Source organism: Corvus cornix, chromosome 4A (genome assembly GCF_000738735.6).
Source record: "Corvus cornix cornix isolate S_Up_H32 chromosome 4A, ASM73873v5, whole genome shotgun sequence".
Lineage (NCBI taxonomy): Eukaryota > Metazoa > Chordata > Aves > Passeriformes > Corvidae > Corvus > Corvus cornix.
The window spans coordinates 16,751,234-16,770,036 of NC_047058.1; the positions used below are offsets into that span (position 1 = coordinate 16,751,234).

The 18,803-nt window shown below is 54.5% G+C and overlaps 1 protein-coding gene across 3 annotated transcripts in view; it reads right to left on the bottom strand.

Annotated features, from left to right (window-relative positions):
• The window catches only part of FRMPD3 (FERM and PDZ domain containing 3), a 57,492-nt gene that overhangs the window by 7,830 nt on the left and 30,859 nt on the right, over window positions 1–18,803 (bottom strand). For all 3 annotated transcript variants that reach the window (XM_039572020.1, XM_039572019.1, XM_039572021.1), the window contains 8 exons: window positions 17,813–17,920; window positions 17,156–17,287; window positions 16,505–16,624; window positions 16,238–16,374; window positions 15,329–15,452; window positions 14,634–14,723; window positions 13,067–13,246; window positions 3,071–3,215 (listed from right to left, as the gene is read on the bottom strand). In XM_039572020.1, the coding sequence (XP_039427954.1) occupies window positions 3,071–3,215; window positions 13,067–13,246; window positions 14,634–14,723; window positions 15,329–15,452; window positions 16,238–16,374; window positions 16,505–16,624; window positions 17,156–17,287; window positions 17,813–17,920 (1,036 nt within the window). The remainder of the gene's footprint in view (window positions 1–3,070; window positions 3,216–13,066; window positions 13,247–14,633; window positions 14,724–15,328; window positions 15,453–16,237; window positions 16,375–16,504; window positions 16,625–17,155; window positions 17,288–17,812; window positions 17,921–18,803) is intronic.

Consider the following 18,803-nt stretch of genomic DNA (forward strand, 5'->3'; position numbering starts at 1 on the left):
GCAGCCTGGCTGCTCCAACAAGGACCTCCAGCCTCAGCCTGCCAGCTCACACGTTACATGGCAAGAAGGAATTGCCATTTTTGGGTAATGTTGGCCACACCAAGCAGTGTTCTTCAGGAGACTACTAAAAGTGAAGCAATATTGCTGTTTGGGGAGACATCCATGGTAGTTTGGCTGTGTTCAAGTGACAGACACCCCCCAGCCCCTTGTCCCTCGCTGCCCATGATCCATCCATGTGTTATTTCTCTCTGGCTGACAGCTATTGGATCGGACAAGAGCCTGTTAAGCATCTCGCAGTGACAGCCTCCCCTTGTTCCCTTGTGCAAGGAAAGTGGCTGAAATACTGCTTGGATTTCTGGCCAGTGGTCCATCCCTCAGGAGGGGCATCTGTCTGCATTGTGGGTTGGATCGTGCAGCTGTGCTAAGAGTGGCTGCCAGGGGATGCAGGTTCTGCCTTACCAAGGATAAATTAAGTCAAATAAATCCTAATTAAATTCATTAGCTCAACAAATTGGACAATTTGTCTCCCCAAACACATGTTTGTATTATACTGTTCATCACCTGCAATGCTAAAATCCCAATAAAAACAAAATCTCTTTCATTCCTGGCCATGGCAGCGCTCAGAAATGACAGCTGTGTGAGGGAGCACAAGGCTGCCCAAGCTGGGCATGTGTGGGCTGTAGCAGGGTGGCAAGGGCTGAGGGAGAGGCTTGCTGGCTGCCCACACCAAGCCAAGGCCTGCTGCTGAATGGGGCCAAACCCCTAAAATCCAAAATCCAGCTGCTGGATGCTCTGGGAGAAAACTTCCTGACAAGGAGCTGAGAGAGCAACTAAGGGCACAGAGCTGCTGATGGCTGATGGTGGGAGTGGGGAGAAGAAGGGACAGGGAGGTGAATTGCCTGTGTAGCTCCAGCATGGCACAATGGAGGGCAAAGCTCTGGCATATGGCTCTGCAGGGAAATGCAGAGGGAGATGGATCTAACTGACAACATTCGGACGGCGTGTGCATTTCTAAAAATGTCTGCTGTTCAGCAGGAGGCTCTAATGGGCCTCAGGGAAGATGGATGTGCTCCTCTTCTAGGTAAAAGCATGGGCCAAGGCTGCATTTCACATTTAAAATTCTGGCACAGTCTGCCTGCAGCCTGGGAAGCCTGGGCTAACTTAATTCATCCCAGTGGGGCTTTCTCCAGCATGGATGTGCTAATGATCAGCAGTCGCTGCTCCCTGTGATCCGCCCAGCTCCTGACAGCTCAGCCTGCAGCCCTGTGGAGACCAGAACTGGGAGCAGACTGTTTTCTCAATACACTCTAAATTCACTCCTTCTGAAGGGTGCCCGAGCGGCTGGGCTGAGTGCACTGGGCCTGCAGGAAACTGCTCCACTCCACTGGTCACAGAGGTTTTCATTGCACCCAGGAGGACAGACAGGCCATCCAGAGAGGGGCTGGCACAAATCCATTGCTCCACTGCTGTCCTACCCACACTGTGACTCACACTCACTCTTGCCCCTGCAGAGCTACATTGGTTTCGTCAGATGTCAAGAACAGGGCAAGACCTACAATCCCTTTTTTTGGTAGAGGTTTGGACCATGGCCCTGGAGCAAAATCTCATGAAAAAAATTCTGGCTATTGTCACAGTAGCTGGAGTGTGGGAAAACACCACTTGCACATGCTGAGACATCCCCTGAGGGGCCAGGAACTGTGGGTGCTGCCGGCCTCCTTCCAAGCCCCTGGGTATGGGATGCTCTCCACTTCTCTGACTCCCCACAGCCCCATGTGTCCCTGTAGCCCATGTCGGGGTGACACAGCCACGGAAGGACCACTCTGATGACAGTCAAACCAGTTAAGTTGCAAACACGCTCTGCTGACAGCAAAATGTGATGAAATACATTTCCACAGGGCACCCAGGGCAGAGCGCAGCGACAGCTGTCAGTCAGAGGCACAGGGGGAGAAGGGAGAGCAAACTGCTCATACTTACACCAAAATCACCTGCCCAGCCTTTCCTGGATTCACTGAGGCTGCTGCAGATGCTTTCCTGATCCCTCTTGTGAGTGCGTCCTCCCACATGTGCCAAATCCACGTTCGGGTGCATTCCTCAAAGGCAGCAAGTGCTTTCCCAAGGACCCTGCGAGCTCTCTGCACTCCTCCCACCTCCCCAAGCCAGGCCCATCTTGAGAAGGGAGCTTTAACACTGCCAGCTAAACTGTGGACTTGTCACAGCTCTCCGGAGCTGCAGTGTCACTTGGGAGGTCTGGGAATGACCTTCCAGAGGCGGCTGGGTTGGTATTTTGCCCATCTCCAGTCACTGAACCTGTATTTTATATTTCCCTATACAAAATATATTGGATGTGAACACCTGCATGGAACAGCAGCATGTAGCTCATGGTTGGCTCTTGTTTGAAATCACTCTTGAGAATCATTGCTCTTTTTGGAAGTTGACTCACACCTGCAATCCATCCTCAAGGAACAGCATTGGTGCCTGTTGGGATGGAAGCTCCTGCTGTGTCCAGACCAGCCTTCTGCTCCCTGAAAAGCCGGGACAGCAAAGTTGCCTTCCTGATTTAGGAAATCAGCAGAGCAGCCACACTCACAGGGCTGCCTGTGAGGCTCAGAGCCCCAGGACAGAGGCAGCAGTGTCCAGAGGCAGCAGGAATGCACTCCCCTGAGTTCACACACTCACTCATGTCGGTCTCTGGAGCGGGATGCCAGCCAGGGAATGTGTGCTGCATCCCTGCAGCAGTGCACAGGCTGTTCTGCGAGGGCCCAGCGCTCGGCTGGCAGCTTTTTGTCTTCTCAAACAAGGCCTTGGGGAGCTGCCACAACAACACTTGCGGTGAGGGTTTAGGGCCTGAGCTGATACCACAAGTCATTTTGGCTGATCCAAAATGAGGACCTCTCTCCCTGCTCCTTGCTTTCTGGTTAAAGAGGGAGTCTGCTGCTTCTCAGGGTGAATGGGAGCAGAGGGGAGACGTCAGAGAAACCCTTCACCTTCCTAATGCTGCAGAGCCCTGAGCGGAGGGAGGGGAGGGAGGCTGGGGAAGGGGCTGGCACAGAAAGCAGAGGCTGAAACGTACCTGCCTTGATAATCTGAGGTGGGGGCGGCTGGCTGGGGGCCCTGGACAGGATCATCTTCTTGGAGTCCACCAGGAGACGGCAGTAGCCTGCGATGAGGCAGGCGAAGTTGGTGGCTTCAGGCCACTCCATCAGCAACACCAGCGGCTGGAAGGCAAGAGAGGTAAAGCTCGTGAGAGCTGCTGGCTCAGCTGAGGGGGACCAGAGCTCCACGGGGGCTGCACTGGGCCCTGCACTGGTGGAACTGGTGAGCTGCTGGCACTCCCAGCACGCCCACATGAAAAACCAGCCAGGTGCACAGCCTTGCACAGGAGAGTGCCTGGCTGCACCTGTGATTGCTGCTTGCTGACTGCCCCAAGGATGAGGGAAGAGCTGCAGCCCTGCCAGGCACAGGCTGTGCATGGCAGGGCCCCACACAACATCCTTCTGATCCTTTGTCTGCACGTCAGGGCTCTGAGCCCACCTGCAAGCACCTGTTCAACCATCAGGGCCTCGGGAGGACCGCAGGGAGTTTGGGGAGTCTCCAGCTGCCAGAACCCTTCTTTCATTGCAGGCACCGTGTCTCCCTCCCGTAAAGGAGAACATCTGCTTCCAGCAAGATGCCAAAGGGACCAAACCCCATCGCAGGTTCCCCCAGCTACCACTCTGAGACTGTGGATCTTATTTAAACCTAACCCTTTGGAAAATTAAATTTGTGCTTAGGAGCAGATGGTGCCTTCCCTTTTAGGAGAGCATTTATTTGCATGCTAAAAAAGATCTTTGCTTTAAAGAGAGATAAAACTCAGACATGGTCTGTGTGACACATATAACCTCACAGCACAATCTAGCACCAGAGAGTGCAACTCTCAGTTCCCACATTGTCCCAAGGAGAAGGTTAGCTAGCTCAGGGAAGCTGTTGGGGTGGGATTCACTCTTACCCACCCAGTGAGGTCCTGTGCACTGCTGGGACCAGGCGGGGCAGAGCAGCACAGCTCAGCTGAGAGGTCCATGCTTGGTCTGAGCCCCCAGCACTGCTCAAGACAGACCCATGAGATGGAGAAAGAATTGACAGTGCCTTCAATAGTTATGGCAAAGGCAGCTCCTCCTCACCTACCCCTTGCACAAAGCACCTCTACCTAAAGGACCTTTGTACCTCGCTACAGGGTGTATCTGAGCCAACTGGGGGATGCTGAGCTGCTGCTGTCTCGGGCTGCCTGTCCTGCCACGCTCAGCCTCTTGCACACTGAGAGCTCTCCAGGACTCAGGAGAACTCATTTACCACATTCAGGGAACACCAAGGCTGTTTAAAAAAACCACTTAAGCCTACACAGTGTGGAAAGCATTAAAGCTATTTTGGTTTTCTTGTTTTATAACCACAAGAGGTTCCTGGTACCCACTGGCCAGTTTTGTGCTCTGCTTAATATTTGCTGTTGTAAGCCACCAAGCCAATTCTGGCAAAGGAAGGCCCAGCTTAGGCTAGAGTGTCATGCTCTGGACCATACAAGACACTTGGGTGTGAAGCCATCAGCCCTGGGCAGAGCTGCACGCGATCCCCAAGCCCTACCAGCCCCTGGCAGGGGCAGATTTCTCCCAGGGCCAGGGTAAAGAAGTTCCCTCTTTGGCTGCTGGTCAGTAAGATAAAGGAAAAGAAATAAGTTGATGTGGAAGAGAAATAGCCTGACAAGTGAACGTCCTCTGCTGAGAGGCTCTGCCCCTGCCCACTTGACAAGGCTCCTTCTGCATCTTGGAAAATAAACCTGAGATGACACAGATCAAAGGGGAAGTGTCAAGCCAGAAAGAGAGAGGAGTGAAGAGATTCTCAACACAGCTCGAAGGAGGCAGGCATGCAGTGGGGAGGGGGGTGACATCTCTTAGCCCAGCTCCAGTCTTGACATAAGTGATGAAAGGAAACCATGTGTTCTGTGTATGAAGCGTCCTTAAAACAAGGGCCTTCTACACAGGGCTAAGCCCTCCTGGGTTTTTCAAGCCATCTGTTGAATGAGGACATTTTTGTGCATTTTCCCTGCTCTGTTCTGCAGAGTTTGCAGTGTCAGCAGCAAACCCCAAAGAGAGGTAATGGCTGATAAACACCCGCTGCTGGGAGATCAAACCAAGAGGCCAAGGTGGGCTGAGAATCCCCTTCCAGAAGGGAAACTAGGGGACAGTTTCCACCATGTGTGAATCCCACCAAGGCAGAGTGGCACAGGGTTGTGAACCTTCACTGCCTCCCTGTCAGTGCTCACCCTGCAGTCCTCAGGGCAGCCCCAGTGGCCCAGATGGGGACCAGCATCTCCGAGACCCATTTCTATCTTTGCTCAGCTACCTCTGCCTCAGGATGCTCCCATCCATCCAGAGATGGGACTGGAGGTTCTTGCTGGCAAGAGGCAGCCCCTGGATCAGTCCTGAAGGGTGATAGGACTGAGATACAAGAACCCTGACTGATGTTTCTCGACTACAAATGAAACACCAGGGTGCTGTGAGCTCCCCACCAGGTCTCTGAGCCTCCAGAATGGCTTCCAGCAATAGGTGCATGGCAGGCTGGGGTTAACTGTGGCATTTTGCTCTGAAAAAGAGGAATCTTAAACCTGATTAATATTACAGCTTAGAGAAGATTACCCTGATATACTGACAGGGAAGCTGTGTGAGAGTTCTTCAATTGTCAAGCGTTCAAATATTGTTATTAGGGATTAAATCACTTCAGGTGCAGCTTGGAGCCATCCACTCGTGCTGTCAGCAGCACTCTGGGGGTCTCCCCATGGCCTGGGAGCCCACAGTGCCATGGGGCTCTGTCCTGCTCATAGATTATGAGCTGTGATTGTGAGCAAAGCTGCTGCACTCAGGCTGTGCATCTCCCTTGCCCTTGGAGGCTTCTCTGCTGTGCACTAACAGAGGTCTGGCACAGGATCTGAGCCTTTCCCACAGGGGGTTACAAGATTGAGTCTCCCTCTTCCACTCCACTGGGTAGTTTTACTGAGATTGCAACAGCTCAGCTGCCTTTGAGATGTCCACCCTGCTGCCACATTCCCCTGAAAGTGGCCAGCTGATCTGAAAGTGATTTATGGGGTCAACAGGCAAAGAGACAACATGATTGCAGCAGCCCTGTTCTGTTGGGAAATCGTTCCACAAAGAGAAGGTATCAGGGGTGGCAGCTAACGGAGGTGTTATTTTTAGGCACTGGCAACCTTGGTCACCCTGTTCCATGTGGGCAAGGCAAATGAGATGGTGTGGAGACAGCCAGGCATGGGCGAGCTGAGCAAATAATGACTTCGTGAAGAGGTGCATGAAACATTTCCAACTCATGGTGCTGAGGGATGGCAAATTCAGGGCGGCTTTGCAGGGAGCTGCTCTAAATAAGAACAACTCATGACTGCAGCCTGAGCTTTGGGCTTCCTTGCAACACCCATGGCTTCTGGCAAATGGGATTCACCTCCTTTTCCCTGGAAACATCCTGCAAGTGGCAGTGAGGGCTCGTGCCTGTGGTCAGGAGTGGCCTGCTGCCCACAGGGCTGGGGCTCATTGCGACATCCCTGTGTCTCCCTGCAGTTTTTCCAACTCGCTGCTCAATCTCAACCCAACCTGACAAAAAGAGCATGAATCTTCCCAAGTTTTCTAAACCCAGTGGTGCAGTAGGGCAGAGACTTCCGTGGGCAGCCAGAAGGCAGGGAGGGATGCAGCAGGGGCAAAAGCAGTGCTGTTCCTCCAAGCCCTGCTGCCTGCCCTGGCAGCTCTGTGGCCACAAGGTGCAGAACCCTCTTTCCCAGCTGCTAATCAGGAGATGATGTTGATCACTGGTGGGGAACAAGTTATCAACCTGGATAACCCCCGGCTGTCCTCCCACCACATGCCTCTGGCCTGTCTTATGCCCACCAGGCCATCCTCTTCCTCATTCTCACGGGCACATTCTTGCTGCTACAGCACTTCGGCGGCCTCCAGGGCTCTGCTTCCTTGGGAGGGCAAAACAGAAATGCCTGTCTGTGTTCTGTCAGGGCAGCAGCACCATTCCCAGGGAGATGCCCAGGTAAAGGTTCATTTCTGACTTGTAATGTGCCAACATGTAAAGAAGCAAATTTTAACAAGGATGCTCTTTCTACATCTAAATGTGTAATATTAGCCTGAAATTATTGGTGGTTTGATCTTTCACTCATAACGGTTTCCTAGATTTTCTAAGCCTCAAGAGGAAAGGCCACCTTTTCATTCAAAGTTTCCTGCTTGGCAACCAGTCTCTCTGGAAAGTAAAACAAAATACATTTACACCAGATAGAAGAAATGACCTTTGCATTTGCTTATTAATGATAAAGTGATTTTTCTATTATGCCCTGCCTTTAAATCAGACCTCAGTGTCCTTCTGGAGGGTATCTTCTTGTTCAGACAAAGGTCTGGAGGAAATTTGCTGGCCAGGGTTATGCTAGATGATTTTAACAGTCCTCATATTGAAATTAATTTATGACCCAATCTATTCATACTATAACCTCTAAGCTTATATGCATTTCCTTTTAATCTCCCCCCTTTATCATGTACTTTGGGTCTTACCCTGCTTCCTTTAATGCGGTGCAGCAAAAAGATGGGAGATGAATTTACATAATTTATGTTCCTTGGTTTACTTGAGGTGCACTGCCAAGTTTTTATTTAATAATACAGGCACCCGGGCCTAACGAGGCAGCAGTCAATTTTTCACTTCTACATTGACCTTTCCTTCTCTCCCCTTAAGCATTATTAACTCAGCTCTATCAATACCAGGCTGCTTGTGACTAGCACCACTGTTTCCCACTAGTTGATCAATAAGGGCCTTGCCTTGGTTAGACCTGCAGGTCTCTCCTTCCTTAGAGGGCTGCTTTTTTTGGTTGGGTTTGGGGTTTCTTCTCCTCTTTTTCCTTTTTAAAATATTTTAACTTTTTTTTTTTTTTTTTTTTTTTTTTTTTTTTAATGAACAAACAAAATTCGGCTCTGCAGGCTTGGAAACTCATCCTCTGCACATGTTGTCTGCCTCTCAGGTTCTGGCTGGCTGCTGTCCTGGGTGCCTGCAGGCAGCGCTTTGGGTGGCACTGGAGAGGGGAAGTGCTTTGCTTTGCATCCCAGTGCTTTGCTTTGCATCCCATTCCCTCGCTTTACATCCCATTCCCTCGCTTTACATCCCACTGCAAGCAGTGATCTGCCTCTGTCCCTCCCACCCAGGTACTGAGCCAAAGGAATTCTCCATCCCTCCCTCTCTCCCATGAGATGACAGCGTTTCAGAATGGCTTAATGCAAATAAAGGTTAATTTGGTGTAAGGAAACCAGAGCCTGTGGGCCCATCGTCACTCCAAAGACTCGCTCTTCCTGTAGGAGAAATCTCAGGGGCTTCAGTCAGTGCTTGCAGGAGCAGGAGGAATGTCAGCCTCGCCTGCCCTTGTGACTTTGATGGGGCTCCCCATTGTTTTCAGACTAGAATTTGGCAAATCCGCATGGGGCCCTGGCCTCAGCACCACGGCACATCCCTGCCATGATCAGCTCAGGGGAGCACAGCCAGGCTTGGGGCTGGCTCCAGCAGGCAAGGCTCAGAGGGGTCACCATCTCATCACCCGTGAGAGGAAGGGGCTCCTTGGCTCCTTCCTTGGGGAGAGGAGAGGGCTGAGCCTCAGCTGTGCATGGTGTGCATTTTTTCCTTGGCAGGCTGGCAGCACGCCGGGGGCCCTGGGACACCAACATCAGCGCCCAGATTCCAGGCACAGCAGCAGCCAGGGACCTTTCTGAATTAATTTTCCCTTTGCTTTCCTCTGTCAAGTCTTGATCTCGGCTTAAGTGCCGGCTGGCTGCAGGCCCTGCTGGGAGACCAAAGGCAATTAGCCCGATGCCTTTGACTGAATTGCGGCTGGCAAGCAGCCAGCGCCGTGGGCTCCTGCCCGGCAGAGGGACAGGGCACAGCCTGGGACAGCTCCTCTGTCCAGGCTCAGGTGATGCGGCTGTCCCGCAAGCGTTCTTCTTTCATTCGCATTCAGAGTGCTTCGGCAGCCTTTTCTTCCAATGTCAAGGCTGTTAATAACAAAAAGCCCAGGGGTGTGCAGCTGTGTAAATCAGAAAGGAGAAATGCTCCATTGGAAAAGGCATTTCGGGAAGAACTAACCCTTGGCTCCTGGGGGAGCTGCGGAGCCGCAGAGCCAGGGGAGCCTGGAGCTGAGCAGCTCCCCCCACACCTCCTGCACTGGGGAACCCGGGGGAGCAGTCACCTCCCTGTGCCACATCGGGGCTGCCAGGCTTGTCCAGGTGCCAGGCAGGAGATGCTGACATTGTCCTTCCTGGGATACTGGGAGGTAGAAGAGGACTTTGCAGTGCTGCGCTGGGGAGGAAGGGAGATGCACGCCTGAAGCTCGATTCTCTGAATGCTCAGAAGCATTGGCCACTCTCAAATGCTGGTGCCAGCAGGAGGGGGAAGCCCCTGGGAGATGCAGGGCCCCCAAACCTGGTGAGCTGCACTTAAAGCATAAAGATCACAGGAAACACCTTGTGCCACCTCCCTGCCCCCAGCAAATCTATGAGCTCCAGAATCAGTGCCCCAACATGAGGAGGAAGAACGGAGAAGCAACAGCCCCAGCAGAAAGGAGACTTTTTCAGGTGAGAATGACCACCAAAACCTGCAGAATGACCACCTGCACCACTGCAGTGCAGCTGGGGACGTGTGGTCCTGCCCCCAGCCATGGGCTGGGAACTTTCTCAGCATTCCCAAGCAAAACCGCCTCACTCCCTCCGTGACTGTTGAGACAAAACCTGCTCCTGTCCTCCCAGCAGCTCTCACAGACCTTGCAGGGAACAAAAATCCTTGGAACCAGCAGCAAAAGCCTGGAGGTTTTTGTTCTTCTGTCCCGAGGTTGTGCAGCTCCTCTATGAGGGGTTCTGTCAGCATTTGCCCTGCTCTTGCCACACTCAGAGTGGCAAAAAGCTAAAGAAGGCAAAGCAGAGCTATGAGCCCTGGGTTTGCATCCCAAATGGGCTGTTTTAAACAGAAATTGAAGCCCAGGATGGAAAAGCTCCAAAACAAACCAGTTAAATACCTAGTGAATAATTCATAAGACAAACAGTATTTATTTTCCGCATGAAATAAATGCAAATGGTTTACGATCTCCTCAAGCCTGTTTGTTACCTGAAGATCTCCCCCAGCTCCTTCCTGGCAGGTGAGTCTGGGCTGTGGCTGCAGGTCAGCAGCAGATAAGGATGTCTGGACTGTGCTGGCTGCTTTGGTCAGGGTGTTCAGACCTCCCAGCCAAGGGCTGCTCCGTGACCTGACCCCTTTTTTAACCCATCACTTTAACTAAACTTGGAAATTCAAGATGGGCTTTCTGCACAAACCCCTAAACCATCACTGACCATCTGTGTTTCCACAGTAACTCAGTGCGTACCTCCTACAGATTCAGGCTGGGAGCTGCCCCAGCACCAGCATCCCATGACAGCAGCAGTGCCAGGCACCAGGGTGAAATAGCCCGGGGGAACATCCCCTCCTACACTGCAGCCCATGGAGCTCTGACAGGCTCCCAAGGGTGATTTGGATTTGACAGGTCCCCAGAGCAGTCAGGACACCACTTTGAGCCCTCTAATGGTTTGCAGCTCACAGCAGAAACAGATTGATTTGCAATCTAGGGCTTTAGCCAGTGAAACGTTCAGTGCAATAGAATAATTGCAGAGAGCAGATTAGCACTGTGAGGTAATGATCTCTTTGACTGCTTTTCTTAGCCTGCCTCATCCATCGCTGTCCTGCGTAGGATTAGCATATGCCTCATTTTGGAGCAGACATTCTGGCTTTAAAACCCAGCCCTCTGGATAATGGCTAAATGAAGACAGGTAACAACAGCCTCTGCCCTGGCACGGTGCTGTTGAGCCTGCTGAGATCCACAAATGGGGTGCTTGCTCCACTCCAGGCAGGCAAAGGGGCTTGTGGTGGCCAGAGGCAGCTGCCTGGAATTTCTCATGGAGATAAAGCCATCGTGCATGCAGATGTGCTCGCAGGAAGTATGTGAGCTGGCTTACTCCAGTGAGCTGGCTCTTCTCCAGCATTTGGGGGGCTGGATAGCAGGGTCACAGGAGAAAGTCTACCCCTGCAGCAGGAAAGGGCTGCTGGTGCTACGGAGTGGATTTGTGCTGCGGAGAATGGCTGTGGGGAGCAGCACTGCAGGATCTGTGGACAAGCTGCGTGGGAATTGCCACCTAATTTAGAGCAGATGGATGCCAGCATCACCTAAGCCTCCAGAGCATCTGTCCCTCCTGTGGCTGGGGGGAACAGTGCCCTCTTCCACACCAGGGAGAGGACAGCAGCACCCCAAGAGCTCAGTGCCATGAAGCTAGGTGACAGTGGGGACAGCCATGCTCAGAGCACTCACAGTGAGCCACGAGCAGTAACAAGGTCATGACCAGCCTATTATTAATGCATTAATATGGTGATTTTATACATACAAATCCAAGGGGCCTGGGCAGCAGGAGGAACCAGCAGGGTTACTCATGGTGCAGGCAATATCCCTTGGTTATTCCTGCTCTGTAAGGAGTAAATCGCTGGATTCCTGCACAGCCCAGGCAGCTGGAGGGGCAAGGAGGGCTTCCACCTGCCCAGGCTGCAGAAGGGGAAGGTGAGGGCTTTGGAGGGTTGGGACAGGCACAGCAGAACACCAAGGCTTTAACTGACCTCGGTGGGATGCAGAAAAGGGAATGTTAAAAATGTTACAGTTGATCAAATACCCACTGAATGATGAATGCAAAAAAAGGGCTTCATCGATGAGGCTGTTGGAGGGGAGAGCTGAAGCAGAGGGGATGAGGATTAGCACGGCTCTGGCAGAGGCTACTGGGGTGTTACTGCAGGTTAGCAGAGCTACAGGACCAGGCACAGCAGCAGCAGGAAAACAGACTTGGAGCAGTTAATGAGCCTGGTGGGAGAACGTGCTAAAATCCACCGGGACAGGAGGCAGCAGGAGAATCCTAAACAAATCCACCATGGCTACATCTGTGAGACTACGACTGAAACAGAGCAAGGAAAGGATTGCAGGGAGGGCTGAGGCTTAGAGACCTTACAGGAGATGAGAAAACACAGAGACAGCTGGCAAAGCAGCTCAGCTCCATCAGTCTCACGGGAAAAAGGGATGAATGCAGGGGCAGGAAAGCTGACCCACAGCCAAAGGCTCAGAGAGCTTGTGCAGATACACCCGTGTGGCTCCACTGTGCCAGACAGTCTGCCAAGTACTGCTCCTGACTAATTTACCCAAACTCAATCCTAACTCTGTCCTGTTGAATTCAAAGTGGGAGGAGAGGAGGCTTGGCATTTTATCTGTGAGATCTCTGCCTCCCAGCTGTCCTTCCCCATGGGGCAGGGGAGAGCTGGGTGCAGGGACAAAGTGACATCGAGGATGCCCTGGAGCAAGCACACAGCTACCTGCCTTTGAGTCTGCCAGGGACATGTCCCAGCTTGTTAAAAACTTGAGCAAAGGCCAGTGCAAGATGTCCTTAGGATCCTGTGGCTGCTGGGCCAGGCACCAAAGAAGTAAATAAAGATCTTACTGTACTGCTGACAGTTTTCCTGGAGGGTTTGGGACCCATGAGGGGTGAGGAGGACTGGCAGGGCCTGACCATGGGATTGACTATCAGAACCAGCACTACACCACACAACAACCAGCAGGGGATGTGGGATGATAACACACAGGGCTCAGGAGGGCGTGTATGCCAAGGAGTGCCTCCAAAGCGTCCTGCTACCTGCCTGGCCTGTGTCACCCCCATCTGCCCTGAGGACCCTGCTTGAATGATTAGATAGGTGTTTGGGTCATGGCCAGAATGCCACCACGCCTGCCCTGTGGCCCTCAGCAGCAATCCTGCCTGTGTGGAACAAGGAGTCAGACCAGCAGGGGAGATGCTGCAGTGCCAGCGTGAGAGGGGCTTCGGAGTCTTTAGGAATCCCCAAGCAGATTCTCCAACACACACATGACGTGAATCCCCTCAAAGGCTGGCCCCAAACCCCCAACCTCATCTCCACCCCTCTCTCTGGTGTCTGCCTCCACGGCACCCATGCCTACCTTGGCATCCAGGATGCTCGTCTCCACCCGGGCCACCCCCTGGTTCTCCCTGAACAGCTGGATCTTGCTGACCTTGCTGAACTCTGACAGCACCGTGGTGAGGTTGGTCTTCAGGTCGATGACGTGGCTGATGCCGTGCCGGGGTCCCACCAGCAGGGTGGTGGCTGGCTGCTTCTCGTCCTGGTGGCACAGGCACATGGAGAGAGAGAAGACAAGGGTGAACAAACACACCCCAGGGCTGCACAGGCTGCACCCGGCTCTCTCCACGGAGCCCAGCCTCAACACTGGCAGCTTGGTCAGGTCCAGGATGGCTTTTGCAGAGCAGTAGGTAAGGCTGGTGCCATCAACCTGCCTCCCTGGGCCCCTGTGCAGAGCTGGGAGTGGTGTGCAGGATGCCAAGGCTATTTAAAAGGAAAGCTCTGAACTGACTGTTCACATGAAATATTCAGGCTCACTGGTGTCACTACACTAACGAAAGAGCATGTTACAAACCTGTCTGATCTCACATTGCCTCCGAGAGAAGGAAGCAAAGGAGGGAGTGAATGTATTTCAGGAAAGAAGGACCAAAGCCTTGACTGGAAATTGGGATGTTTCTTGCTCTGGTCTAAAAGGATGCTTCAAGCCAGGAGTGGAGGAGAAGAGGAGCTGGGCAGACCATCACAGAAGATAATAAGGGAATACTTTTACCACTTCAGCACAGTTCAGCTCACAGGCTGGGTCACAGGCATTGCTTTGGTGTCAGAGATTAAAAAAAATGCTGTTACTCAGTGTCAGGAGCAGGCTCTGACTGCTCTGCCATGGCACCAACCAGGCACCATGAGGTTGTGCCTGCACTGATCTCCTGCAGGCAGCCCTTAGAGCTGTGAGGTGAGGGGGCAGAGCAGACCGAAGGCTGCCAGAGATGGAACCCAGTAGGCAAAGCACGGGAAGCCAGGGAAGTGCTGAGACCACGAGCAGGGGTAAAGGGAAGGATGGCAGAGAGGTGACACCTACATGGGGACCCCTGGATGGGAGGTGGAGTGAGAGGGATGAAGGGGTGATCCAGGCAGTGGGGAGCCTTTGTGGGTCCTGTTTGGGCTGGTGGCTTTCCTCCTGCTGTGCAGAAAGTGAGGTGGCTTGGGTAAGCAGTGGAGATGAAGGGTCAGTGTGGCAGTGATCAGGCTGGACCACCTGTGACAGAGGCAGCAAGCCCAGCCAGGGCTCTGTGGGCAAGCAGGGAACACGGTGGCATTTGCCAGGAGTGGCCCTCCTTTGGGACAGATGGCAGGATGTCCCAGGGCACGGTGGAGTTACAAACACATGCCTGAAACTACTCCAACTTCTCTGAGCAGGTCATCTTGTTGCCCACCAGGCTGGCAAGAACAGAGCAGATCCTGACCCTGCAGAGCTGAAAATCCGACCTACTGACAGCAGAGGCTCCAAAGGCTTTTCTGGGTGGGCTTGGAGCTCATCAGGGCAGAGCAAGAGACTGAGGGAAGTCATTTCTGTGGGAGCCACATGCCCCCTGGCTCCCCCCCAGCACACACTCAGGAACAGGCACCTCCCAGCCCAGCCTGAATTACCGTACCAGTCCCACTGTGTTGAAGAGAACCCCAGCAAAGGTCGGCAGCTCGTTCAGGATCCTCAGGTACTGCAGCTTTGCCTGGGCTGTGGAGACCTGACAAAACACATCACAGGGGTGATCACCGTGAGCACAGGGGGAAGAGCTGCAAGAGGCTGGGGTGGACGTGGGGGCTCTCAAGTAGGGGTGCACAGCAAGCTCTCAGACAGCTCTGGGCGTGGGCTGTGCTGGCAGCGAGTCTGAGTCGTGAGTGAGGGGGATCTCCACTCCCCTGGCATCCTGGGCAGCTGCTGGGAGGTAACTCAGAGCAGAGGCACAGCCAGGAAGGAGCCCCAGTGCTTGATGTATAATTCCCCTGAGATGTACAACCCTCCCTCACTCCCTGTGAAGGCTGCAGGGACCAAGGCAGTGGCTCAGCAGCCGCCTCCAGAGCTTTCCGAGCCCAGAAGCAGAGATAACAATGAACTGATGTGTGCCACTTCAGCCGAGCTTCAGCTGATCTCAGCCCTGATCCTCGCTGCACTCCCTGCAATCCAGATCAGTTCTTGAAAGCAGATTCGGGAGAGAGAGTGTCTACTTGGCTCCCTGGGATTGATCTCCCATCCCAGGGGATTTAATGACAAGAGTTCTCGAGCAGCTGGGGGCAACAGGCTGGTGTGGAGGGCAGGCTGCTGAACAGGGGCTGCGTGTGCTGGGCTCACCTTGGTGCCGCCAGGCTGGTGCTGGTGGGCTTTGAGCTGCTGCGAGAGGGATTTCCGGAGGCTCTTCTCTTTGATGAGCTGCAGGAGCGAGGGCGGCAGGAAGGGCTCCAGGCCCCACTCCTTCCTGTGGGGAGGGAAGCCTGCATGAGCTGCCAGGTCGGAGACACTGCTAGCGGGCAGAGAGGGACAGAAAACTGTCCCAGAGCATCCTCCTGCCGTCAGAGGGAGCTGGAGCCACACCAGCACTTCCTTGGTGCCACAGCCGAAGCAGCAGCAGGCCCCAGCCAAGGGTCCCCAAGGGGATGGGACCCCGGGCTGGTGTCACAGCTCCCCAGCATCAGGGTGGGGAACAGCAGTGCCAGGCTCTGCAGCAGATCGCAGCTCCCACTCACCCTCACAGGAAGCTTAGGGGATCCAGGGCAAATTCCCAAACCTCTTTTGTGGTCCTCCCGGGGTGACCCCTCCCTCTTCCTCCCTGTGCCGACTGGGCAAGGCAAACCCACACACGTGGGCTGGGTATGGGTTCAGGTCCCCCAGGAGCCGCGGGAGGGCTGAGCCAGGGCTGTACAGCTTGGTGACAGGCTGAGCTTACACAGCCACAGAGCCTTCTCCTTGCCTTGGATGCAGGCGGAAGATCAGCCGGGGTTCCCATGGAAATGATCCTGGGCTCACAGCAAATGTCCCCAGCCCTGGCTGCTGCATGCAGGTGGGTGTCAGTGTGAGGGGGTCTTACAGAACCCCAGGGGCTGCGTGGCACTGCTGCCAAGCCCCTGAGCCACTGCCCAGCCCAGGGCATCTCATGCTCCGCACCCCAAAATGCTGCTGGGAGCACCCCAGGGGCGCAGGGGCACAAGGAAGGGACACAAGGGAGGGCTGTGCTGAAGCCTGGGGACAGGAAGGAGGACTCACTCCACATTCTTGAGGGAGACCTTCTGGCTGGGGCGGGTGGCTGAGACAGTGATGTAGATGTGGAGGGCAGCCAGCCCCAGCAGCATCTCTGGCTTGGGGTCTGTGCCGAAGCGCTCTCTGATCACATCGTTGCGGCTCTGCGGGAGGGAGAAGAGGCGTCCTCAGACAGCCACAGGGACAGGGCACTGCCACCTGAGGGGTGCCTCCACAGGGCCCAGCCTTGGCAGACATGTGGGCCACGAGCACCACCAGCTCCCAGCGCCCTACCTGGATGTACAGGTACTCGAAAGCTGCAGGATCCTGGCGCAGCAGCTCCACTGGGTCCTTGGGGAAGAAGCTCACACGGAAGAGGCATCTCATGCCGTGGTAGTGTGTCCTTTGCACAACCTGTGGCAGGAGCAGAGGGGAGCAGTGAGCCCAGGAACCCTTGGCTGCAGGGCTGGACACCCCCTGTCCTCTCTTCTGGGGTGATATTTGATTTCTCTCCTCCACGCATCACCTTTCATCCCGGGAACATCCCAGCCTTCCTTGGTGTGAAGCTTTGCCTGGTGCTGTAGGATTTATGCCACTCAGCCTAATGTTTGCTCCATGATCCCCATTTTATCCCTGGTTCTGTGCAGCACCACCTTCCTGGATCTCCCAGCCAAGGATGCTCATGAGTGCTGTCTGCAGCTGCCCAGGCTGGAGCACAGAGCAGCTCCATGGTGCTGTCAGTGTGCAATGGGTAGAACCCTGATTGTTTCCCTCTTTGGCCACCCTTTTCACCCCTGAGGCTGAGGACCATGCCAGAGGCAAGGAGAGGCTGTGCCACCCCACAGCACAACCCCAGCCAAGCCCCACACTGGGGGAAGAGGAGGCTCTCTGTGCCCAGCCCCTCACCACGGCCATCCCAACACCCTCCCACACCCCACAGCTCACGTGGGCCAGCGGCTGCTTGTCCTGGAGCAGCAGGAAGCGGTGGCTCTGCTCCGGGCTGGAATACTCCAGGACCAGGGCAAAGTGCTCGATGTGTCTCAGGGACAGGCGGTCCTGCAATGTCACCATCACGTCCTGCAAACGCCACGGACAGGCTTGGGTGCGAGGCACTGGCTGCTTCCCGAGGGGGAGCTGGGACCTCACTGAGACCCCACCTCTCCCTGGCAACCAGGGCAGTGCTGGGATGAGGCCCAGCAGTGCTGAAAGGAGCCACGGGATGGTACCCAGTGACCTTGCAGTGGGAGGTGACCAGCAGCCAGGCCCCCAGCGCCTCGGGTAACACCGTGGCGGTGCCGAGGGGGGCTGCAGGGAGCTGGCCCTCACAGGGGGACTCACAGGAGCATCCACCCTGGCTGGAGGGCAGGCTCAGAGCAAGGAGAGAAGTCAGGAGAAGGGGGAGAGCCAGCAAACCCCGATCCCTGCCAGCTGCAAAGCGTGCTGCCTGGGGAGGCAGACGGGCCATCCATCATGCCAGAGCGGCTCGCAGCCAGCCCAGGGCTGCTGCGGTGTTCGTGCATGGGAAGCAGGAGAGGAAAAATGGATTGGGCAGGTGGGAGGAGAGGAGTGCCACGGTGCCTTGGGGGGAGTGCAGGGGCTCACCTTCACAGTGGTTCGGCCATCGAACGTGAAGGATTTGATCTGCCCGTTCTCCAGGAAAACCTTCAGCACGTTGGGAATGAGGAGGAGAGCTTCTTTCTTCAACATGTCCTGGCATGTGGGGCCAGCAAAGGAGGAGGTGAGGAGGGTGGGGGGCACGGAGAGATGGAGGGAAGGTGGGCAGAGAGAATGAGTGTCAGTGATGGAGCACTCGTGGCATCCTCTGCTGCTCTGGGCTTTTGTGCTAAGAGGCACATTTCCCCTGAAAACCCAGCATTCTGTTGAGCCATCAAGAAGCACAGAGCTCAGGCAATCCAAAGCTGCCTGACAGATTCACCTCCTCAGCTCCCAGCAGCTGCAGCGGGAACAGAGCATCCTGCTCTGTCCAGCACATCCCAGTGCCCATGCCTGGCAGCCTGTCCCGCTGCCCAGCTGGTGTCCCAGAGGGGAGGTATGGCTGGGGTGGCTCAGAGCTGATCCCCCTTTCCTGACCCTTACCCCGAACCTATCCCCCCTCAACCCTGCACATCCCCTCAGCAGGAAGTTGGGGAGAAGGCTGATTTTATTTAGTGAGAAGCATTTCAATCAGATAATTACCTAATTGATTTTGCTTAAAAATAGAACGTGCTAGAAGTGCTTTACAGGGTTTTTTTCTCAATTTTGTTTTGTTGTTAATAAAACCTTTCTGCAATTAAGAGATAAAAGCACTGGGCTGGAACTCTTCAGCTTCCACAGCCATGCAGCTGTGCCCTGGTCACCCTGTCCCACATACAGGCACTCCAAAGCCTTTGGCATCGGGCTGGAAGCCACAGACCTTCCTTAGGGCAGGCACTGGCATTGCCTGGATGCCTCCCCTGGGTGCCCAGGGGGACTCAGTTGAGACCAGGTTTCTAAGGCCAGTTTTTGGGGCTCCATCAGAGGGACAGGGGAGGATCACAGAAAGTCTCCCCAGCAGTGACCCAACACATTGACTGTGCCCAAGGGCATCTGCCCT